This window comes from Bufo bufo, chromosome 3, assembly GCF_905171765.1.
Source record: "Bufo bufo chromosome 3, aBufBuf1.1, whole genome shotgun sequence".
NCBI classification, from domain to species: domain Eukaryota; kingdom Metazoa; phylum Chordata; class Amphibia; order Anura; family Bufonidae; genus Bufo; species Bufo bufo.
Window position 1 is genome coordinate 74,389,690 of NC_053391.1, and position 26,811 is coordinate 74,416,500.

A 26,811-nucleotide genomic window follows, 5' to 3' on the forward strand; every position below is an offset into this window, starting at 1 on the left:
ACAGTGTTTGCAAACATGATTTTGTATCACAATTTCCTATGTGCTTCCTGTCAAATGATGTGAATTGCAGCCTGTCAAGGGTCACAATTTTACAGAATGGATGTGGACCCATTCATTTCAATGGGGCCCTAAAATATGAGGACACCCCACCATGTGCCGTCCGCATCCGTACTTCCATTCCGCGACCCCACAAAAAAGATAGAACATGTCCTATTCTTATTCACAGACAAGAATTGGCATTTCTATCATAGGACTGACATGTGCAATCCACAATTTGCGGAACACATGCGGCCGGTATCTGTGTTTTGTGGATCTGCAATTTACGGACCGCAAAATACATACAGTTTTTTTAGACCCTATGTCTAAAGTATTTCCCTGCAGTTGCCCCTAGGGAGCGCTGAGTCCGTAGACATTTTACAGTTTTCACTGATTTTTATGGTAGCTATATAGATTTCTAGTCACTGAGCTCCCCCTAGTGTTGGGCACAGACAGATTTATCATCTACAGTGTAAATGAAATGAGCTTAAAAACTGTAAGCAGGAGAATGATCTAATGTAGTTATACCAGTTGTCTGGTGTAAATGCCTTGAAAACTATGATGTTCAGACTGAACCTGCTATCTTTGAAGTCAGTGTGGACACGACTACAGTGCGGTGAGGATTGCTACTTGTTTATTAAAAAATATAAAAAAATGGCGCTTTTTTTATTTTTTGCTGGAAAATGTATATCCTGACATTTTAGCCTAAGGTTGATTTATCGACAGTATGTGCTCCCTGTTAATAAATCTGTTACGTGCTGCACCAGGAAGAGATACTGGCACATAGCATGTGTGCTTCATTAGTATTATCAGAGCCCTCCATATACAGATCGATTTTACAGTAAACATTACAGAAGTTGTCAGAGTTAGAAAATGAGTGAAAGGCAGGGATGGGGTTAAATTAATAAAATAACATAAAACCCACCTCTACTCCAGAGCTGCCACTCCAATACTCCTGGCCAGGGTTACTTTTCCTGACTGCGTCAGTGATATGCCCCTTTACTGCATATGACTGCTACAGCCAATCACTGGCCGCAGTGGTCATAGGCAGTATACGGTATGCGGCACATCATCCGTGCAGCCAAGAAGATGATGTCCTGGCTGTAGCAGAGAGGATTGGAGTGGTGAGTAAATGTGCTTTTATAATTTTAACACCATTCCTGCCTTTCACCCATTTTTTTTTTTTTTTTACTCCCTGTGACTTATTCTGTTGGGGGGGGGGGGGTTACATGGGGCCCTATGATGTCTGTGCACACCCTTGATTGTTCCAAATCCTATAATACCCAGATACTTTATTGAGAGGCCATGAGCAAGTGAATGGATCTTATTTTTAGAGCTTTATTTTATTATTACCCCAGATGACATATAAGAAGGTTAAGAATGCTAGGAAGGAGAGAGCACATAATGCAATGCATGACAGGCGACTGATATTAATTAAAATGATCACCTCAGGTGACGCTTATGTTATAAAGGGAATGCACTCTGAAAATATGACAGATATTTATGCTCTTTATTGTGTTATTTTTAAGAGTATAATTAGCATCTGATTATGGCTATTTTCCTACAAGTAATTAGCTCATTATTGGTATTATATACTACTAGCTGAAGGACAGGTATATTTTATCTATTTCATTTAATGTTTCTGTGTGTCGTTAAAAGATATAGACAGTATCCCCCATAACAGCAACCTCTACAGCACCCCGCCCCTTTAACAATGAACTCTACAGCCCCTCAGCCCTTAACACTGACCCCCCCCACAGTACCCCACCTCCTTAAAATGGGACCTTCACAGCAGCCCATCCCCTTAACTTTGACCTTCACAGCAGCCTGCCCCTTTAACAGTGAGTTTCACAGTACCCCACTCCGTTGACATTGATCTCCTCAGGGGCCCGCCCCCTTAACAGTGACCTATACAGAACCCCGGGCCCTTTAACACTGACCTCCATAGGGGACCATCCCCTTATCTGTGACCTCCACTGTTTCCTGCCCCGCTCAACTCTATTGAAGTGAACGGGAATGAACTGCAATACCACACACAACCTCTGTATAGATGCGGCATTGTTTTTGGAAGAAATCATCCATGTTTTTCTGATGATGCCCATTGCAACCAATCAGTTTCCAGTTTTCTTGTTTTATAGCATCTTCCAGGTTAGAAAATCTAAAAACAGATCCGATTGGTTACTATGAGTGTAACTGGTCGAACAGGTTTATACATGAGTATCGGTGTCTTTTCCATCACTACATCTACTTAAACCACTTTTACTCTCACTGACTTCTACAGTCGTGGCCAAAAGTTTTGAGAATGACAAAAATATTAGTTTTCACAAAGTTTGCTGCTAAACTGCTTTTAGATCTTTGTTTCAGTTGTTTCTGTGATGTAGTGAAATATAATTACACGCACTTCATACGTTTCAAAGGCTTTTATCGAAAATTACATGACATTTATGCAAAGAGTCAGTATTTGCAGTGTTGGCCCTTCTTTTTCAGGACCTCTGCAATTCGACTGGGCATGCTCTCAATCAACTTCTGGGCCAATTCCTGACTGATAGCAACCCATTCTTTCATAATCACTTCTTGGAGTTTGTCAGAATTAGTGGGGTTTTTTTTTGTCCACCTGCCTCTTGAGGATTGACCACAAGTTCTCAATGGGATTAAGATCTGGAAAGTTTCCAGGCCATGGACCCAAAATGTCAATGTTTTGGTCCCCGAGCCACTTAGTGATCACTTTTGCCTTATGGCACGGTGCTCCATCGTGCTGGAAAATGCATTGTTCTTCACCAAACTGTTGTTGGATTGTTGGAAGAAGTTGCTGTTGGAGGGTGTTTTGGTACCATTCTTTATTCATGGCTGTGTTTTTGGGCAAAATTGTGAGTGAGCCCACTCCCTTGGATGAGAAGCAACCCCACAGATGAATGGTCTCAGCATGCTTTACTGTTGGCATGACACAGGACTGATGGTAGCGCTCACCTTTTCTTCTCCGGACAAGCCTTTTTCCAGATGCCCCAAACAATCGGAAAGAGGCTTCATTGGAGAATATGACTTTGCCCCAGTCCTCAGCAGTCCATTCACCATACTTTCTGCAGAAGATCAATCTGTCCCTGATATTTTTTTTGGAAAGAAGTGGCTTCTTTGCTGGCCTTCTTGACACCAGGTCATCTTCCAAAAGTCTTCGCCTCACTGTGCGTGCAGATGCGCTCACACCTGCCTGCTGCCATTCCTGAGCAAGCTCTGAATTGGTGGCACTCCGATCCCGCAGCTGAATCCTCTTTAGGAGACGATTCTGGCGCTTGCTGGACTTTCTTGGACGCCCTGAAGCCTTCTTAACAAGAATTGAACCTCTTTCCTTGAAGTTCTTGATGATCCTATAAAGTGTTGATTGAGGTGCAATCTTAGTAGCCACAATATCCTTGCCTGTGAAGCCATTTTTATGCAACGCAATGATGGCTGCACGCGTTTCTTTGCAGGTCACCATGGTTAACAATAGAAGAACAATGATTTCAAGCATCACCCTCCTTTTAACATGTCAAGTCTGCCATTTTAACCCAATCAGCCTGACATAATGATCTCCAGCCTTTTGCTCGTCAACATTCTCACCTGAGTTAACAAGACGATTACTGAAATGATCTCAGCAGGTCCTTTAATGACAGCAATGAAAGGCAGTGGAAAGTTTTTTTTGGGATTAAGTTAATTTTCATGGCAAAGAAGGACTATGCAATTTATCTGATCACTCTTCATATTATTCTGGAGTATATGCAAATTGCCATTATAAAAACTTAGGCAGCAACTTTTCCAATTTCCAATATTTATGTAATTCTCAAACTTTTGGCCACGACTGTACTTCGTAACTTACTTCCTGTTCACCTTCAAAATGCATTTTTTTTGCCCATTATTTGCATACCATATGGCATGCGCAATATGTGCTGAGTGGTATGAATGTACCATTTTGTTTCATCTTTCAGAAAGATTACAAGAGCCAAGAAGATGACAAATGCAAATTCCTAACTAAATATAATAGCCTATGAGTTCATAATCTTCCCTTGTATCCTTTTTCATATTTTATTCTCTCAGTCCTGATAGAATTATTTCTCTTGGCTCAGGTCCAAACTAATTACAAAATTGTGAAATAAAATGATTGTGCTGTAACTATGGCTAATATAGCGCTATTATGGACTGAGAGGATATAAAACAGTTATGTTTAATGTAAGAAAACAGCAAATAAAATCCAACAAAGGAATACATTATGTAACTGTGTGCATCCTCTTTTTAAGAAAAGTAATTTGAGAGAATGTCATTTTTTTCTTACTTCGTCAAAATATTTACTCAGTAGAACACTCAAGACTTGATCAAAATAGGGTAACTTTTGCTGAAGAATTATTACCAGGGGTCGACTGGGAACTTAAGGTGGCCCTGGAAAAAAACCTTAAAGTGGCCCCCATAATGTAGGCGGTCCAATTTGATAGAAGGCGGGGCAACACAAGTATATCGGGCTGCCACAAGTAGGCAGATTCAGCAATACCGTAGTGCAGCACAAAATACTGCCCAGAAGCTATTCCTCTGTGGTGGTCATCAATAGCTGTCCTCCTCCAGTTGTCTCTAATTAAGGTACGGAGCTATCATCTCCCATGCCCTGCCGCAGTTTTCAACTGTATCACCATCCTGAGGACCCTCATATAAATAAATTCAGGAGGGCATCTTCAACCGCAGGCCAGGTTGATAAGTACCTAATGCTCCCAGCATTTATTACCTCTCAGATCATCAGATCCTTATGGTATGTAGTTGGCCAGCAGCCGTAAGGAGGGCTTGGGTGCCCCTTCTAGGTATCAGCCCACTGGAAAGTTCCCTATAGGGTCTATGGTCAGTCGGCCCCTGAGTATTACATAAAGGGGAAGCCCTACTGTCCCTCATTGACTGCTGCTTTGGGAAGCAAGATGCAACATTATGCATTTTAACTTGTCGGATCAACCAGAATATTTCATCAGAAGTGTCTGGCCATAGCTTCTCTTCGTCTCTCTGGGGCAATAAACATTTAAGGGAGAAATTATCATCATCCGATGCAATGTTTTTGGTGTTAAAAAAAAGTTGGTTTTGCAACTGTTTAAACACCATTGTGACTCAATCTAGTGTTAACCAGTGTTTTTACACAGCCACGCCAGTTTGCGAACAGGGGCCATTCCGGGTACAGAGTGTGGGGAGGGGTCAAAGGCCAGAAACTAGTGTAAATGTTGACTGAAATCTATGCTGACTATAAGCTGGAGTGGATTTCAGTATGGTGCATGGACTGCCATAGGGGGCATTTTATTTATGATGAGGTCTGTATCTCGTCATAAATGAAATGCCTCCTTTGGCAGTGCAGGCCCTATCAAGTCCAGTGTAGCACCAGCACTTAGTCCCAGTTACTGTGGGGAAAAGCTCTGCTTTGTGATATTGGCCTGGTAATGCCCGGTAGCTCTAAGGCAGCAAGGCAATCATGTACATAAGTAACCGGTTCAATGGCTTTTGTCTTTGTTTGGTTGATATCTGGCCACCTTTTACAGTGGGACAAGTTTGATCAATGTCAAGGCACCTCCATCCCCAAACAAAGGGAGAACAAACCTTGGTTGGATTTCAATCTAAACTTGTGTCCTTACTTACGTTTCCTTCAATATGACTTGTGAGATGTGTGCACAAGATGGCCAGTTGAAAAAAAAAACACCTGATTCTTAGTACTCTGTCAGGAGATGTCTATGCTATATGTGTCTATGTGTGGCCACCCAATGGTTGTCATGAGCATTGCAGCCTATCAAAGGTTTTGCTAGCATGCCACAATATTTGATTTATAGATTTGAATGTTTAGAAAATGAAGTAAAATTTAAGGTTTGTGCGAGGCAGTAGTGGTAAACATTAAGCCATTAAGCTGCTTTTTAGAATTATTACTTACACCAACTTAAGCAGTCACTGGGTTCATGGAAGATAAGTCTCCTTTTGGCGTAGTAGGAAATGCTAAATAGTCTCTCCCATTCTGTTCCCTCTCTGCTCTCATCAGCATCAGCGATTGGGCACTGTGGGTGTTGTAGTCTTCTTGCCTGACCAGTAACATGCTACTCAGTAGAACAGAAGAGAAGATAAAAGTTGGTGATTAGACAGAAAATCTCATGTAAAAAACTAGGCACTGGAATCATGGAGTGCAAATATCATTACTTATTAATGTTTATTTGCTATGCTGAAGTTTTAAAGGGGTTGGCCACTTTCTGGCTACTTTTGACCACTGTGTATGTCATATGACTATATGACAATTACTAATTCAGCTGTTGTTCATATTTTGCACAGTTTGCTATATTTCATAAGTCATGTCCCCTTGTTGGGCAAATCTTCTGTGCTGTCCACAACGGCGACCTGTCCGTAAGATGGCGGCTTATGGAGAGTCATGTGATCAGGCAAAAATAACTCCAAACACATCGCTCAGCCTTCTTGACTTAAATACACCACAATTGCCATCTGTGGTAGTTTAGTGTATGTTCAGTGTATTTGAATGGAGGAGACTGAGTGATTTGCCTGGTCACATGACCCACCATCAGGGGCCGTTTTATGGACAGAGCCTCTCTGAGGAAAGCACAAAAATCTTGGCCAACTAGGCAGAATACGTACTTTCGGAAAAAAAAATGGTACAGAATAGCAACAAAGGCTGTGTTAGGAAGTGCCGTATCTTGCAAGCACATTGGTCAATGGTAGCCGGAATGTGGTCAACCCCTTTAATACCTCTTTAATTGCATCTTTAACTATTTACCATAATTTTTGAATCTATAGATACATTTTAAAATCATGTTGACTGCAAATCCATCCGATCTGTGGACCAATCAATAGGTAGCTACCTGAAGAATCCATAGCTCTTTTTCTGTGATGTATGCAGGGTCCGCAGAACAGTCACATGACTAGTATTATTCCTTTCTATGAGATTCAATTACAATTTTTTCTTCATTTAATTATCATTGACGGGACATTAACCTCATTCACTAGTGGTATACCTTTATCACAAGCGACTAAATTAGGTTTCTCTGTGCCCAACACTCATTGACTATTTTAACTTTTTTCTTTTTTTTGCAGCAATATAAACCATTTTGCTTATGTGAACTAAGCCAAAGACTCCACACTTCAATAATTCCAATACTTAATTTTGCTGAGACAGATCATTTGTATGCTAATTTGCATTTCTTCAGACAATATATTAGGTGCTCTCATGGCTGCTTTAGTTATTTTCCCATCCCCCACTGAATTGGTAAAGGATGGTGTGAACAGATTTTTGCTCTCTTTTTCTTTTTTCTTCTTTATCTGAATTGATTTGTTGGAGCATTATTTGGAGTTAGTTTTTTTTTTTTTTTGCTCTGTGAGGTTTCTGATTCTTCTCCATATTTCTTTATAACTTTGTTAACTTTGTTTAAACATGTTCACTGTCATTGATCCAGGGAGATTTTGCTGTCAATTATATTTGCGCAAATGGAAGGATCGCAATTAAAGTTTACAAGGTCTGAGCAAATTAGTAGTCATTCTATAAATATTTAAAGTTTATCATTTTGATTTTTATTAAAGATCTATTATCAAATAAGAAAAGGCTCCACCAGCAAACTACTGGAGCTCAGCCTTTCAGTTACCAGCTGAAAAAAGAGATCAAATCAATAGAAATATAGGCTGGCTCACAGTATTTTTGCATTCAAATTTTTATTAATACACTAAATTAAATGACTTGTACCATCATACAACATACATACATGCATACATGTGCAAATATAGGTATATAAGTGCGGAGCTCACGCACAATCCTATTTATCTGGAGTACTCCTAATAGGACCAAATGGCTAGAGTGAGGCTGCAAGAGATATTCAAATGAACCGCTTGTATGTCCAGGACATGGATGGCAATTTGCCAGGCGATTGAAACAAAAGTTCAAACAAAGATTACAAAATGTCCTTGCTGTATTCTCATCAAGAGAGGTTCTGCATTCACATAACCTGTAACAGATCTTAGCCGCAACTGTTAGACAGTGCTCCACTTACTTTTTCGCTTGCGGAGCAAGATTTCAGACAAGCTCACTCAGCGTCTCATGTGTCCAGCCAGGTAATGAATTACTGGGTTAGTGACGCAGGCGTCTGAAGCCGTCAAACCAACGGAAGCTGGTTGAGCTGAGCTGAGCTGGTGATTGCCTTAGCCTGTCAGGCCTGCAGCAGTAGATGTAACAAGGTGTTACCTTGATTTGCGGCAATAGTGACACAGGTGTAGTCCACTTTTTGAGTAGTTAGTGAATGCAAACCTTTAAAACGGTATGGGACGTCTTCGGATACTTTAAAAATCCTCAAAGAACTGGAAATTGAAGCAAAGTCCTCCTCTTGCAAAAAACCGCACCGACAGCCTTGGTCTCCATACACACTAGACGCGTTTCGGAAACAAGTTCCTTCCTCAGTAGATAATCATAGAATTTTATTAAAGATCACCTTACCAGGTCCAGCATTGCCGGATTCTACAATTCTTCCATTGTCCGGCCAACAGCCGCCATTTATGCTGAAACAGACTACCAAAAGAGCCTGCCGATTTGAACCGCAACTGTGAACGGAACCTTAGCAAACTCAGACTTATGTCTATTTTTTTCCCGTTTTCCAATACAAAACGTTGAAATTAAATGCTTATCCTTAAGGGGTTAATTTGACATTTTAAATTAGCTCCCTAATGGTGAAACAACCAAACTTTCAACAGTTTTTGTTTTATAGAATTGCACTTTGGTCTATCTGCAGAGTATCCTGCTTTCAAGTTCACACTGAACCCATAGAGCCCTTTTCTCTGATCTCCTGAAGCTCACAAACACTTATTTAAGCCATATTCTTATCTGTGTGATAACTATTTAGCTATGAGTGTTTGTGAGCTGTCAGGAATTCAGAGATCAAGGAGGCATATCAAGAAGTCGGAACGAAACTGAAAGGAGATACTCTGCAGTGTCAAGGTATATCTTTTATATAAAATATAAATATTTTATATAAAAATATAAAAATTAATAAAATAATAAAAAATGGAAATCAGTCAGGAAATCCACTAGGCGGACATAAAACGCCTTTCTTTTATCTTGAGACTCTAAATTTAATTTATGCAATTAATGAAAACAAAGGGGCAATCAATTATGCAAAATATATGTAACAATTTATTTATAAATGAGTAAAATTCCAATATAAAACTGACATAAGATCAATGGATAGACAAATTGACGCAGTACCAATAAACCACCACTAGATGGTGGTATAATCCACTATCACTTTCTCACCAGCACAGAATTATTAAAAGTAACATATGATAAGAAATAAATGATATTTCTTTATCAAACAGACCAATACTTAATACATCAAGACAAGCTCAGGATTTTCTGTTTACCAACAGGTTATAACATGATAAAATACAGATTAATACAAGAACAATAAATGTTGTCCCTTGACTCTGTCTCAGCCTATGACAATCAAAAATATAAATGATATTAATATGATATTATATCCCACTCAGCAACCAGACTATGGAAATATAATTTCCCAGAGTTTTCCTCTACTCAGATAATGTCTAATCTCCCATTAGCAATATGCATTTTTGCTAAGAGGACAACTAGCATTAGGGAGGTGATTAACACTATACGTTCCCACAATATGGAAACACTTGACTATACGCTGAGAGGAATATCTTAATAATATCACAAGCAAAATATAACATACGTTACCAAGTCAAGGATGGACAGGTTTCGGGTGTAATCAGTTCTCAAAACTCTTCCAGTGAACAAAAATTAATCCAAGTTTCTTTTTGTTGTTGAAGTAAATTGTTAGTTGCAGTTGTTTCAGTTGAAGAGTGTAGATAGCTGGATAGATAGCTAGATCGATAGATAGACAGATCCCCCCTAACCTCTTACATGCATAGTTTATACCCCCTGTTATCTAAGAATTCCTCCCCTTCTAGATTAGGGATCTCCAATCAGACAAGATGGGTGTGTTCGTATGTAGATACCAATGATGTCATTTTAACCCCTGGAACACTGGTGAAAATGCCATACTATTATCAATTTACCTCTAGATGGCACTGTTGTACTACATAACAATTCCAACATTAATTCTAAATATCTAATAATGACCTTATTAACCTCTTGAACATACATCAGTATTAAGGGTTTCTTCCCGACATTTTAATTACCCCTAATCTAGACATGTTGGAGTCACCATCTCCTACTGTCTTCTTAGGGACAATGGACAATGGTTCCTTTTACTTAACATCCGGATTCATTAACTTGCCTACATGGCTGGCTAATAATATTTAGCTCTCCTCATGAAAACCAATTAGTAGGAAGGCAACTCCAATACTTTTCTAAACCTTAAAAGTCTATATGGTCAGTGGGATATATACGGCATAAAATATATATTCTAAATTATATATATATATATATACACACATCGATACACTGTTATACATAGATGACATATTATATAAGTCATTGGTTAAGATATGTTGCAAATTTAAATACACCACACAGGAATATATAGAATATAATTATGAAGGCATGAATGGGACATTCATACACCCAATGCTTTCTACAAAGTAGACCTCCCTAATGATTTTGTAATGAAGTAAAATAATACATTGCTATTCAAATGGTTGTTTCTCACAGATACATGTCTGTAGGGCCCATTATAGTATTAACGTATATACTACATCTGCTCACTATAATTTTAAAAGACAATATACTCTATGTCCCCACAAACATGTTCCCAAATTGAACTCAGCATAACCTCATCTCGGCCTGTTTCAATCCTATAGAGAAATATCAGACTCTGGTTCAATCTGTGATTACACTTAAAGGCAATGGGCATTGCTATTTAGACCATAATATCTTTAGATAAGATTGTACATTTATGAAAATGCACGACAAATCCCCCTTCATTCCAAAATATTCCACAAAGTGAGAATATATTTGGAATGTCAAAAACTTTTCATATGTCTTCTTCATGGCTCACGGCGCGTAGACTTTGTCTATGGTGTTTTAGCCATAGTTTACCTAAAGTCTTTTTGAATAATCTTATCCAACGCACTGTTTTGGATGGTCCGCAAACTCAACCATTCCATAGATCCTGCAAAACAGGATATAAGTTCGATGAATGTTTGTTTTGATTCTTCATCTCCGCATGTATACTTAGTAAGTTACTTTTCAGTGAACCGATCTCCAGTTCCAATGTTTTAATGGAGATGGAATTGGCAACGGTTACACCTGTGGCAATGACAGCGCCCACTACGCTAAAGATTATAGCGGCAACAATGACAGAAATAAACCGTCTCGGTCTTTGACTCGTAGAAAGCTGCTCTCTGGTCAAGGTCTTTCTCGCTTGTTCCAGTATTTGCGTAATCCGTTCTTGGGAATATCCGATATGCGTTTGGTACCAGGTTTGGATCTCCGGTGACAGGATCTCAGACACGTTGAATTGTTTTTCGATGAAGACGCGTGGATCCAGGCTGATGTAAATCTTCTGGGACAAAATCCTCTTGTTCGTCAGAATGAATCCCGCGGTGTCCTGCAGCATGATTCCGGATGAAGGACCTGGCACAACAATCGGCTCGGCGTGGAATTCTTTCCCCAAGATTAGGATGACATAGATGATGGCAATGATCTTAGTCGGCATCTTGCGCCTAAAATATTGTATGACAAAATATGAGTATATGCATCTTTCACTTTTTATCCTGTAAGAAAAGAGTTAATGCTATCATATATTTTTGATTGGCATAGGTTCTTTTCTTGAACAGGGTAAGTTCCTTATTTTAGAGGTTAGTTAAGAGATGTTTAGTTATAAAGGAAACACATGTGAGAATGGGTTAGTATACACGTTTGTTCATACAATACCAATCCTAATTTTCGTCTTTAGCTGGAACTGTAAAATCTCCTCAGACTCCTTCTATCTCTCGAAGTCGTGAGCTAGGATGACAAACACGTAATTGATTAATATGCACCCATTTTTCCACAAATTCATCCCCCTTAGGGATTTTTATCTTGTATACCACTGGTGACAACTTTTCAATAATGACATAAGGTCCTTTCCATGAAGGTAAGAATTTTCTCTCCTTCACTTGATCCCGAGCGAAGTTATAGAGATAAACCTGATCGGAAATTTGATACTCCTTCTGAGTAGTTTTCAGATCGTAGTATGTTTTAGCACTCACTGCGGCTTTCTCTATATTCTTCTGGGCAAACGCAAAAGCATGCTGAAAGTGCTTGCGTAAATTTTCCACATATTGATGCGATGTTGTAGCATTTATCAAATTATGATCTGTTGTCCTGTATAATAAATGCTGGGGTAACACCATCTTCCTTCCTGTGATCATCTCGAAGGGAGAAAGTTTGGTTGCTGCGCTTGGGGTGGCCCTGATGGCCATAAGAACCAAAGGCAGTTTGACATCCCAGTCCTTACCAGATTCATTGACAAATTTTTTCAGAACGTTCACGATGGATTGGTTGTAGCGCTCCACTCCACCACTAGAGGCTGGCCGATAAGCTATATGCAGCTTCCTTTTTACCCCCAGTATTTCCCACATCTTTGTCATCACTTCACTAGTAAAATGACTTCCACGATCGGACTCAATGCGTTGGGGAAGACCAAACCTGGAGAATATGTGGTTAATGAGCAGAGATGCACATACGCTTGAACTGCATGTTTTGCACGGCAAACATTCTACCCATTTTGTGAACAAACAAGTTACGGTTAACATGTATCTGTTGCCTTTTGATGATGTGATTACTGGTCCAATGAAATCAATTTGGATGTCTGACCATGGCATGGACATCCCCCTTTTCATCAGTGGTGCCCGATGAGTGGGTCCTTGTGGCTGGAATTGAGGGCATATTAGACATCCTTGACAATATGTTCGCACGTCTTGTAACATATGCGGCCAGTAAGCGTAGTCCCGTAATAACTCATATGTTAGTTTCTCACCTCGATGTCCAGCTGTTGGGGCATCATGGGCATGCTGTAGCATCAGACCTCGATACGCTGCGGGTACTACCCATTGCGTGATACCGTTCTTTGAGGTCCTTATCAGCAATCCATCCTGTAATGAGAATTGGGACTTACCCTTCATCAAAATCCGTAACTCCTCCTTACCATCACAGTCTTCTGTATTTATGGGACAATTCTGTGGATCCAGAATGTGGTTATAAAAGAGACCAATAACTGGATCCCCCTTTTGGCCTGCAATGAGATCCTCACTAGGGGAATCTTGGCTCCATTGCAACACATTAGTTTCAGTTCCCTTTTGGGCCTGACTTCTTGTCGTTGCATCCACTTGCATAGTTCCCATGAGGTCATCAACGTCAAAGACTTCTCCGTCAATGGCTGCTTGTTTGGCGAGGGAATCTGCTAGGTCATTCCCTTCTTTATCCATACCTGGATACTTTGAATGACCCTTTACCTTTTTCCAGTAAATTGTAAGACCGTGGGTGGTAACCATCTCGTCAATCTTACAAAACATCTTACCATGCTTGACTGGCTTGTTGTTGCTTCTCATCATGTTGGATCTTTTCCATCCGGGGAAATATTCCACAAAGCTATTACGAATATAATCAGAATCTGTGATGATTACAAACTCCTTAACATCATATTCGATAGCCATTTGTACGGCTTTGTACACAGCAGTAAGCTCTGCAACCTGGCTGCTTTTGGAACCAATTTTGTATCCAACGGATATCTCTGGGAACATATTATTCCACACGATTCCGACACCTGCAACCAGCGTGTGTTCGGATCCTACATCGGTATGGAAGGAACAGCCGTCTACATATACACACGGTAATGATTTGCAGTACTCCTCTTCGTAAGATTTATATGGGGATGATGATTGTTCCTCCAGGAAGTCATTCTCCTGCGACTCACCTGGATGTTCCGCATTGGTACAATCATGGAGTTCAGCTAATCCTTGAGCAACCGGGTTCTTATTATTTTGTTTATACCTGATCTCCAATGGCCATCCTATTAAGGACATCGTCCAGGCGGTTATCCTGCTATTTGACAGATTTCCATCCCTTATCCGATCACTCTGCAAGTATTGCAGCGGTTGGTGTGCAGTCTCCACAATGATTCTTTCACCTTGGATAAAACTCCTGAAATATTGTAAAGCCCACACAGTTGACAGTAAGGCTTTCTCACAGCTATTGAATTTTACCTCTACTGGTGACAAGGATTTGCTGGCATAGGCAATGATTCTGTTCCGGTTTTCCTGTTTTTGGAAAAGGACTGCACTCATGCTTTTGTCAGTGAAACCTGTTTCCACGAAGAAAGGTTTTCCCCCTTCTGGATAGGCAAGGCATGGAGCATGGATAAGTTTGGCCTTGAGTTCATTCACAGCTTGCTCATGACGCTCACTCCATTCCCATTTTACTCCTTTCTTCAGTAACTGCAAAATAGGCTTTGTAATTTCGGCATAATTATCTATAAACTTACGTGAATAGTTCATCATGCCCAAGAATGATCTCAACTCCTTGAGATTTGTAGGTGACTTGGTATTGATCACTGCTTCCACCTTCTTCTTCTGTGGGTTGATTCCATCAGCAGTGATTTCGTGACCTAGGAAATTGACCTTGGCACGACACCATTGAGCCTTCTGAAAAGAAAGTTTCACACCAGCTTTCCTCAGCTGGGTTAGTACATGCCTCAGTTCTACAATGTGTTCCTCAAAAGTTGTGCTTTTGATTAGGATGTCATCCACATAGGATAAGGTACCTCGTTCAGTGGCATCAGGCATTGCCTTATGCATGAACACAGCAAATTCATGGCCCGCATTTATGTACCCGAAGGGCAGTCGGGTCCATGCATATTGTTGCTTTCCAAATGTGAAGGCCAATTTGTACTGATCCCTCTCGTCAATTTTAATCGTCCAGTATCCTTGTGCACAGTCAAGGGCGGTGAAGATTTTTGATCCTTGAATTTGTGCCAAACATTGGTCAATATACGGCACGGGCCATCCGGACATGTAAACACGTTTGTTTAATTGTCTTAGGTCCGAGCAGAGACGAAATTGACCATTGGGTTTGAGGACCCCAAGTATCGGATGATTGAACGAGCTGTGTATTGGACGGATAATGCCCCTCCTCTCCAGGTTTTTAACGATTTCCGATAGTGACTCGTAAGCCGCCAGCGGAAGTCGGTATTGTTTGACAAAGACAGGGGGTGCATCTGGATCCGTCTGGATCCTTGCAACATGTATGTCTGTTTCTCCACAGTCATAAGAATCCTTGGCGAACATGTCCTGGAACTCTGTGAAGAGCTCCTTTAGCTGTTGACGCTCTGACTCATCGGAGCATGCATAAGCTATAGAGACTTGTTCCTCCACCCGCTCCTGAAATTCTGAAAAGATTTCCGGCTGACTTAACTCGTAGGCTTCTTCAAGCTCACTGGTTAAGTCATTTTGGGTGTAGTGTACCTTATCCTTTCCTTGTTGGCAGGATTCGTACTCCCTCTCATCGATCTCATGGTTGAAAACCAATGATGTTTCTTCGATGTGGCATGTACCTTCTTCAGAGCTGAAAGGATAAACAGAGTGTATATTGAATAACCCCTCAGGGGTTGAGGAAAAACTTTGTTCTACTACCTGTTCTTCCGTCAGGTATTCATCAGGAATAAGTCCAATAACATCATTCTGGAATCCAAAAGTGTAGTATTCTGATTCCATAGCTAAACCAATTACGGTGTCCTTTTGCAAAGATATGCTATGGGGAATCATATTATGGACTACCATCTGTAATGGAACCTGATGGACGTTTATCATGGGAGTAGGCTTTAACTTTAGGCCGAGTTGTTGCATCCGGTTGGATAAACAGATCAAGGCATCTGCATTCTTCAGTTTCTGTCCCTTTTTCACTTGAATGGGGAGAAGAAACGGTTTGCATCCTTCAGGGATTTCAACCTCTTCAGCAACCTCAATACTTACGGCGTAGGGCATCTGTTGTCCCCCTCTCAAAGCTTGCTCTACATCCTGGAATCCCTCTGGGTCTCCTGGTAATCTGGACCATAAGGTTTTATTCACCAGATCAATCTGTACAGCAAATCTGTGTAGAAGGTCGTTACCTATATACATTTGGTATCGTGGTCCATTTATCACGATGAAAACGTGTTCCGTGGTCTTATTTCCTATGGAGATAGACAAAAGACATCTTGCAACCACATTATGACTCTGGGAATTTCCATCCAGATCATGAACCCATTGTTCCTGTGGAGAGAAACTTTTAATCATTTTAGGATTGGGGACCTGTTTTAATAGTCCTAAGCTTATGTAGCTGGCTTCGGATTTCAGATCCAGTTTGGCATATTTCACCCGGGTTATATTGTTCACTTGTATGGGAATCAATAAATTGTCATTGACCTTTTCAATCCGTACCATGGATTGAGTATGTTTGGTCAGGTCCGCGACTTTGTGATTTCCTCCTGCAAGAGAAATAGTTAATACATCATTATCCAAGGTTACCTTTTCGATTCTGTCCCTCTGGATGGTAATGATGTGAGCGGCACCGTTGACAGCTTCCTCGGGCTTACCATTGTTTAGGATCGTGACATCCGGCATTTGATTGTTCTTGAAATGAACTTCAATCGAGTTAGGCCTCTCTTCAATCACGTGACAACTGCGTTGTGTTTGTGCATTGCAAGAGAATTCATATGCAATGGGTGTCTTCACCTGAGTCCAGACTGCTTCATTAATGAAGTCTATTATGGTACTCAACCTTTTCATAAGGTCAATTCCTATGATCAGCCGATCATATGGAAGATCCACAATCAATGTGGGGTGTCTAATGGTCTTTTTGCCAATTCTAAATGTCAACCATGATGTACCTTTTACCTGTAAAGCATCTCCACCTACACTTATCAAAGAGCCATCAAATGATCTTAATCTCGGCTTTTTTGTCGTCAGATCCATAATCTTTTGGAAATAACTATATGATAAGATGGTGGCTTGTGATCCGGTGTCGAGTAAACTTTTGATTGGTCCGATAAGTTCATTTTGGAGATATGATTCCACAAAATATCGGCCGTCAACCTGGAATAAATCACACAAGAAATTAGAATGTTTACTCATATGATTCCTCTGGAGGGTTTGACCTCTCTGCAGCTTCGTGACCTCTGCATTCCTGTGTCTCACAGGAGAAGTTGGAGGAGCAGCATCGGCCCCCACCCTTGGGGAAAACTGAATTATATCACAGTTTACAGCTGATTCATGACAAGAGGCTGGAATGATGGGATCACACTCTGGAATAGATGCATGGTCGCAGGGATCGACACGATTAGACTGTAAGACAAATAAAATATTAGACACCTCCTCCCTGGCCCCAATCTTAGGGTCAGGGGTACTGCAAGGAGAAATGGTATTAGTAATCACATCAGATTCTTTCACATCCATCTTAATAGCCTTGCAGTGGCCTGGGTTCTGACCCGGCCCAAACTGCTTTATGGTGTTGAGCTGGGACCTGGAGTTGCCCCTAAAAAAGGTTCAGGCTGTTTTCCTGGGGATACCTGGGACAACTTTCTCACAATGTCATTCAACTGGGCCACTTGTTCTGCCAGCTGATCAAACCTGTTTGGTTTGCGCATATTTTGGTTTTGTGAGGCGCCCTGATTATTGGTGGGTGACCTACTCCTAGGTGAGTTTAAGGGTTCCTGCCTATCTTCCCTCTGTTGTCTGGGCCTGTTATTCCAGCGTCTGTAACCCTGGGAATCCCTATTGTAATAGGACCTATATTGGGGACCATTATTGTAATATGGACGGTAGTTAGACCTCCCAGCACCAGAATTATCCCCCTCTGACCCGTTGGGATTTTGGGGCTTGGTTTGCTTGGGTCTTACCTGTTGTTGCTGGGTTTGTTGGACAGGACCTGTAGACTGAGAATACTTACGTGGCTGTGTTTCAAATCCCAAGCTAGGGTTTACCTTAGCTTCAGCTATATTTTGCTCTGGGGATTTTTTAAATCTTCTCTCACCTGTTTCATGGTATTCACTGATATTATACAGCGTGGTGGCAGCCGTCACCAACCTATCCAAGGGAGCTTCAATATCCAGATCTCTGGCTAGGCTAAGTTTGATCTGGGTTGGCATAGCGTCATAGAACAGCTGCTTAAACTCTTCAGATTCCCAGTTTGGGGATCTATATGCTAACCCATAGGCATTTTTAAGGATAGAGAGGAATTCACGGGGACTCTGATTGGGCCTACATGTAAGCTTATATATGTCCCGTTTTGCAGCAGTAATGGTTCGGTAAGGTCCGAATTCCAGTTTAACTTCATGCAAAACACTTGGCCAATCTTGAATTCCTCTCTCCCTAAAAGAGGTAAAGTAATGACGATATTTATCATCAAATGCCCATGGAAGGAATGTGATTCTGTCAGCATCAGAGTATAATTTTAAAGAATCCATAGTGGATTCATACAGTTCTAAGTGATTCGCTATCTGAGAAGAACCTTTCTTAGAGAACTTGGACACAGTGGTATTTAAAAACTTAATTATGCTGGATGAATTTTGATCCTTTTCTGAATACTGGTAATTTTTCTTCCTAGAGACCACCTCAGCATATGATGGTCGCCTGGGACCCTGATCCTCTTTGTGGGTAAACACCTGTCTGCTTGGCAGGGAGTAAGATACATGCTTTCCCACATCACTATCAGACTCACATGCGCTTTCCCCACTCTCATGAGACACATATTGCACAGGTGATTTAACCCTAACATGTCTATCCAAGGGAATATGAGGAGAGACACTTCTAGGGGCTTCCATATTACTGGCACCTAGTAAGGTGGTTACAGTTTGCAATGCCTGGTTCAATTGGGTTAATGCCTCCTGTGTTATCACACCAACACTTTCAGGTTGCTGAGTGTCTTGGATGGGGCCTGCTTTAGGAGCATGTGATGACATGTCTGGATGTTGGGGAGTAAGACATGGAGGGTCAGGAGATCCCACAGCGTTAGATGGATCCCTTTCAGCATTGACTATATTATGGGCTGATCCATCTGTCTGCTTAGTTTTGGAATACTGACGATATAAATCCTCTAAATCATTTTTTGCCTTTTGGTATGCATCATGGCTGTGACTAAGGTTGTACTCTAAGTCTTTGATCATCGCTTCTGCGGATTTTAGTTCTGATTCCATCTTGGATACATATCTTTTTGTACCCATTATAGACTCATACCTATCTTTAGAAAGAGTACTGACCTCAAACAATGCATACAAAACAGGTGGCAATGCAGATAAGAGGTGTTGGTCCCTCTTGGAATTATCATTTGCCAAATCCATATATGTCAGGTAACTATCAACCATGCCACCTAACTTCCATATATCCCCACGTTCTTCATAGGCTCTTGCCTGCAGCTCATTAGTCCATTCATCTATATTTTTATCTAATTTCAAACGGGAATAAACATATCCGATAACCTTAGATATTATCTTTCCTGGGTCAGATGGACTATCTGCTATAGCCTGGCTATTACCTGGGTCGCTGCCTGTTACACTCATTATTCTGATCAATAAGTAATAATCAATACAGATAATAATAACAAGCTAAGAAGAAGTGTAGAATTTTTCACTATTTGCATAAATAATTTATAGAAATATCTCAAGATCTCAGCAGTGCCTCCATATTTGTCAAGGTATATCTTTTATATAAAATATAAATATTTTATATAAAAATATAAAAATTAATAAAATAATAAAAAATGGAAATCAGTCAGGAAATCCACTAGGCGGACATAAAACGCCTTTCTTTTATCTTGAGACTCTAAATTTAATTTATGCAATTAATGAAAACAAAGGGGCAATCAATTATGCAAAATATATGTAACAATTTATTTATAAATGAGTAAAATTCCAATATAAAACTGACATAAGATCAATGGATAGACAAATTGACGCAGTACCAATAAACCACCACTAGATGGTGGTATAATCCACTATCACTTTCTCACCAGCACAGAATTATTAAAAGTAACATATGATAAGAAATAAATGATATTTCTTTATCAAACAGACCAATACTTAATACATCAAGACAAGCTCAGGATTTTCTGTTTACCAACAGGTTATAACATGATAAAATACAGATTAATACAAGAACAATAAATGTTGTCCCTTGACTCTGTCTCAGCCTATGACAATCAAAAATATAAATGATATTAATATGATATTATATCCCACTCAGCAACCAGACTATGGAAATATAATTTCCCAGAGTTTTCCTCTACTCAGATAATGTCTAATCTCCCATTAGCAATATGCATTTTTGCTAAGAGGACAACTAGCATTAGGGAGGTGATTAACACTATACGTTCCCACAATATGGAAACACTTGACTATACGCTGAGAGGAATATCTTAATAATATCACAAGCAAAATATAACATACGTTACCAAGTCAAGGATGGACAGGTTTCGGGTGTAATCAGTTCTCAAAACTCTTCCAGTGAACAAAAATTAATCCAAGTTTCTTTTTGTTGTTGAAGTAAATTGTTAGTTGCAGTTGTTTCAGTTGAAGAGTGTAGATAGCTGGATAGATAGCTAGATCGATAGATAGACAGATCCCCCCTAACCTCTTACATGCATAGTTTATACCCCCTGTTATCTAAGAATTCCTCCCCTTCTAGATTAGGGATCTCCAATCAGACAAGATGGGTGTGTTCGTATGTAGATACCAATGATGTCATTTTAACCCCTGGAACACTGGTGAAAATGCCATACTATTATCAATTTACCTCTAGATGGCACTGTTGTACTACATAACAATTCCAACATTAATTCTAAATATCTAATAATGACCTTATTAACCTCTTGAACATACATCAGTATTAAGGGTTTCTTCCCGACATTTTAATTACCCCTAATCTAGACATGTTGGAGTCACCATCTCCTACTGTCTTCTTAGGGACAATGGACAATGGTTCCTTTTACTTAACATCCGGATTCATTAACTTGCCTACATGGCTGGCTAATAATATTTAGCTCTCCTCATGAAAACCAATTAGTAGGAAGGCAACTCCAATACTTTTCTAAACCTTAAAAGTCTATATGGTCAGTGGGATATATACGGCATAAAATATATATTCTAAATTATATATATATATATATACACACATCGATACACTGTTATACATAGATGACATATTATATAAGTCATTGGTTAAGATATGTTGCAAATTTAAATACACCACACAGGAATATATAGAATATAATTATGAAGGCATGAATGGGACATTCATACACCCAATGCTTTCTACAAAGTAGACCTCCCTAATGATTTTGTAATGAAGTAAAATAATACATTGCTATTCAAATGGTTGTTTCTCACAGATACATGTCTGTAGGGCCCATTATAGTATTAACGTATATACTACATCTGCTCACTATAATTTTAAAAGACAATATACTCTATGTCCCCACAAACATGTTCCCAAATTGAACTCAGCATAACCTCATCTCGGCCTGTTTCAATCCTATAGAGAAATATCAGACTCTGGTTCAATCTGTGATTACACTTAAAGGCAATGGGCATTGCTATTTAGACCATAATATCTTTAGATAAGATTGTACATTTATGAAAATGCACGACAGCAGATAGACTGGAACTTCACCCTGCAGAACAAAAACAGTTGAAAAAATAATACTTTTAACCATCCCAAGCCGCCAGCAGTACCTGCGTGTAGCCCGCAGTGTGTTTCTGATGATGCCTTTCTTCCTGAAGGCAGATGCAGCAAAAGTACTGAAAACTTTGTTTTATCCCCTGCCCGACGCGCTTCTCCACACAGCGAAGGGGCAGGTAAGGGTGTGTGGTTACCGTGACTTGAAGCAAGAAGGGCCGCTGCCTTCTTGACTTCAAGCATGTGTGGAGAAGCGCGTTGGGCAGGGGATAAAATAAAGTTTTCAGTACTTTTGCTGCATCTGCCTTCAGGAAGAAAGGCATCATCAGAAACAGGCTGCTGGCTACACGCAGGTACTGCTGGCGGCTTGGGATGGTTTTGGGAGGTGACAGGTTCCCTTTAAGGAAAACAAAGTGTTGCCTCCCATGACAGTGCCATGGCCGGACTATTCAGTGTGTAGTCTACTGTGGCCAGGACATTAATGGGCAACATATTTAGTAACTGATACATTTTAATTTTGTTTAATGAATACATAGCTGTGTGCATGCCTTTATATAATATGAATTTCCAATACTTACGGCACCAATAGACCAGCAACCTCGATTGCTTGAAGGACATTCTTATCTTACAGAAGATTTCCATGGGTGTTGTTATTGTTGTCACTGTTTCCAGGCCGAGCAGCTTCTTGATTTCCCTGCAGATACAGTATGTTCCTTGTAGTCCTTCACATTTGTGACCATTTATAAAACTTTCTACTGTATATTTCCAACTTACCATCCAGAGATGCATTTGATTCCTGTATCCCAAAACATGTATCCTGTGTTGGGTAGTTTCCATCCCCCTCCCAGGTCTTTCCTACAATACCTTACCTTCTCTTTTAGCAAGATCTTTTCTCCCCCTGCTGGGAGACACTTTGTACAATCTCCTTCTCCTGTTCACAGTGGCGGCACACGTATCTGTCTTTTTATTATCATACAAACACAGATGTTACTGTGACAGGTGATTCCACGGATGTAACACCAAGCGACCATTTTGTAGCAAATTAGAATTAATAAGAAGGCTTATTAATAATTGAAACAGTATAAAGGTTACAGTGTCTTATTTCCTGTATGAACACTACTTATTGTTATAGACGTACACAGCACGTGGGGGGATATTTAAAGGAAGACTTCACCTTAGCACTGAATCTAATTTTAACAAGAATGGGTTAAATGGGTTGTCTGAGAATAAAATTTTGATAACCTTTGTTCAGGATAGGTCATTGATATCAGATAAGATATCAGATCAGCTCAGACAGGTGCTGCAGCCTCTTAACAGCATGCCAAAAATGGGCAACAAGAGGGCAGAGGCGCTGATAGGGTGATTTGCAGGTTAAAAGGAGGGTCGTTTAGGATGATTAAGCTCACCTTATATGGTTGTGCAAACGTATGCACAACCCTAGTGTACACAGGTGGTAGTCGGAGGTCGGTGCTGCCAGTGTCGTCTAATCCTCGCTTGAATGGGTTGCCAGCACCTGATAGGTAAATGGTAATATTGGAAAGGATGGGCCCACATGGAGATCCACTGGTCCAAGTCCAGCATCAAAGGAAGCATTCTTGCATCTGTAGCCTCTGGCTACCAGCACCTAAGACTTGGAAAATGAGCTTCATATGCTCCGAAACGCGTTGTCATCCTTGAATAAAGAGAAATTCAAATTGAATTTGTCTGGTTGTTCAGTTGCGCCAATTTAGTGTCTTCACTGAGGGTGTGGATCTCCACGTGGGCCCATCCTTTCCAATATTAGCAGCATACCAGTCATAGCCCCATATGGCTAAACTTTACTTGAATGGGACTGAAATGCACAAAGGCCTTGTGACCGATGGATGCAACATCACTGGCCGAGGAAGAGTCCGCAACACTCAAATAACTGATCTGCATGTGATAAAGGGTGGTTTTAATTACTGGAGATTTATATCTATCTCTGTATTCCATCCCTTTTATTCTGTTCCCAGGCTGCTGTCTTTTTTTCCTATATAGCCCACTTATTCTATTATATACACCCCTCCAGTCCTTCATACACCCCAGGAGTAGTATACAACCCTCGCAGATACTTTACTGATAACTGTAACGGTCGCGTACACACACACACAGGGGGAGGGAAGTGACCACTGCGCTCCACCCTTACCCCTGGCCCTGCCTACTTGCCTCGCGAGTCCTAATGACAGGGGACAACTGTACGGCAATCCCTAACTTGGAGTAAGTGGAGGGATGACAGACAGACAAACAACAGGACTTGAACGGACCGAGTCAATACCAGGAAAGCTGCAAAGTACAAATGGAGCAAGCAGAGAATTGTCAGGAGAAGCCGGGGTCATAAATACCAGGAGAGCAGAGAAGTACAAGAGGAGTCCTAAGAGAGTAGTCAGGTGGGAGCCGAGGTCACAATACCAGGACGGAAGTGCCGTACAGGAGGAGCACGCAAAAGGATGGTCAGGGAACAGGATCAGGTAGTATTCAGCAGTCCAACAAATATCCAGGAACCTAGAAATTAACAGGCAACCTGTAGCCAGCAGGCTGCCTGTATTTATAGTGGGGAGTGAGGGTCATGTGACGTGGCCAGCGTCACATGACCGACAGACCAACCAGTCGAGCACCGAGTGATCAGCTCGGCGCTCAAGGCAGACTAGGAGCAGGGAGCTACCCAGCTAGTAAAGTCGCCCTGGGAATGAGGTCAAACACAGAACCTCATTCCAAAAGCTAAGCAACAGTTCTGCGGGCAATGGGGGACTGAGTGCACCTTCGGAACCCCGTGACAGTACCCCCCCTTTTACGAGGGGCCACCGGACCCAAGACTTCAGGCGATGGCTTTTCAGGGTGTTCTAAATGAAATTTGCGAACAAGTCTAGGAGCATGAACCTCCCTGGCAGGTACCCAAGATCTCTCTTCAGGTCCATACCCCTTCCAGTGAATCAGGTACTGCAAGGAATTACGCACCTTCCTGACATCCACTATTTTAGACACCACATACTCGACAGCATCATTAACAAGAACCGGCGGAAGCGAGGCTTTTGATGGTACTACCGGTTCAAAATATTTTTTAAGCAGAGATTTATGGAACACATTATGAATGTGGAATGACTGAGGCAGCTCCAACCTAAAAGATACCGGGTTAATCACTTCCATGATCTTATATGGTCCAATAAAACGAGGAGCAAATATTTTAGAAGTTACCTTGAGAGATAGATTCTTGGAGGACAACCATACTTTATCCCCAACCTGAAAGTTTACCCCCCTTGAACGTCTCCTATCGGCCTTGAGTTTTTGAGAACATTGAGCCTTTTCTAGGTTCGATTGAACCCGGGCCCAAACTGTGCACAGTTCGGAGGAGAGTTTATCCGCTTCAGGGTTAGAGGAGGAGGCGGACGACCCAGAATGAAAACGGGGATGAAAACCATGGTTACAAAAGAAAGGGGAGACCCCAGCAGAAGAATTGACACGGTTATTCAAAGCAAATTCAGCCAACGGAAGGAATTTGACCCATAATTGCTGGTCATCAGCAACATACAACCTCAAGAATTGTTCCACAGACTGATTAAGGCGTTCAGTCTGCCCATTACTCTCAGGATAATAGGCGGAAGAAAAAGACAATGAAATTTTACATCTTTGACAGAAGGCCCTCCAGAATTTGGACACAAACTGCACACCCCTGTCAGAAACAATATTTTCCGGGATGCCATGTAAACGAACAATCTCTAATACTTGTTTAACATGAGACACATGGGATTCGAAGTCAGGAGAGAATATCAAAATGTCGTCAAGATAGACAATAACAAATTTACCTAAGTACTCCCTAAGAATGTCATTCATGAAGTTTTGGAACACAGCTGGGGCATTGCTGAGTCCAAAAGGCATCACTTGATATTCAAAGTGTCCTACCGGAGTATTGAACGCCGTCTTCCATTCGTCTCCCTCCTTGATTCGGATTAGATTGTATGCCCCTTTCAGGTCAATTTTGGAAAACCAGGTTGCCCCCAGAACCTGGTTAAATAAATCCGGAATCAATGGGAGGGAGTATCTATTCTGGACAGTGATTTTATTTAATCTCCGGTAATCGATACATGGCCTAAGACCACCATCTTTTTTCTTAACGAAGAAAAACCCCGCCCTCATAGGAGAGACAGAAGGTCTAATATGCCCTTTACCAAGGCTCTCCTTAATATAATCTTCCATGGCCTTGCGTTCGGGCATAGAAAGATTATAAATTCGTCCTTTAGGAAACTTGGCCCCCTCTACTAGCTCTATGGTACAATCATAAGGTCTATGGGGGGGTAGAACCTCCGGGGTTGGTGATGAGAATACATCAGAATATTCTCTAACAACAGAGGGTAAAGTATCAGACTTAACTGAGACCCCAGCCTGTACCACGGACAAGCACGAGTCACACTTAGGCCCCCATCTCACCAACTCCCCATTGGACCAATCTATAGTGGGGTTATGTAGTCGGAGCCAAGGCAACCCTAGTACCACCTCAGCAGGTAGGTTCTCCAGGACTAGAAGCGAACATCTCTCTGAGTGGCACACACCCACGGTTAGAGAAATCTCCGAGGTACATAAGCTCACCGTACCACCAATAAGAGGAGTAGCATCAATAGCCATGACATGGATAGGAGTTGGTAAGGCAAACATAGGAATACCCAATCTTACAGCATACTCAGAGTCAATAAAGCTAGCCGCTGAGCCAGAATCAATAAAGGCCTTACCCGGCCATTTATCTACTCCCAGAGAAATCGTAATGGGTACCGAAAGCTTACATTTAGAAAATTCAGGGTGTACCTGGTCTTTAGGTTGCCTTGTCTTAGGAGACTTGACAGAGAGGACCTTCTTAGGACACTGGTTGATCCAATGGTCAGGATCTCCACAGTAAAAGCATTCTCCACGTCTGCGGCGAAGATTCCCTCGGGTCATGCCAACCTGCATGGGTTCCTCGGTGGAGACCTCAGCATTGTCTCTGGGATAGGCCTCTGGCTGGACCACCATCAAGGAAGAGAACTATTGTTCCTGTCGTCTCTCTCTAACCCGTCGGTCAAGTCGGACAACAAGGGTCATTATCTCCTCTAAGGTCTCTGGAAGTTGATAACTGACCAGAAGATCCTTTAATTTATC

The 26,811-nt window shown here is 41.1% G+C and overlaps 1 protein-coding gene across 1 annotated transcript in view; it reads right to left on the bottom strand.

The window, feature by feature from the left end:
- Positions 1–18,599, bottom strand: part of LOC120993622 — a gene marked incomplete at its 5' end in the record, with an annotated part of 142,241 nt that extends 123,642 nt beyond the window's left edge. The window contains 3 exons of the mRNA XM_040422098.1: positions 15,655–16,098; positions 17,197–17,404; positions 17,629–18,599. Of these exons, the coding sequence (XP_040278032.1) occupies positions 15,655–16,098; positions 17,197–17,404; positions 17,629–18,599 (1,623 nt within the window). The remainder of the gene's footprint in view (positions 1–15,654; positions 16,099–17,196; positions 17,405–17,628) is intronic.
- Positions 18,600–26,811: the final 8,212 nt, after the last annotated feature.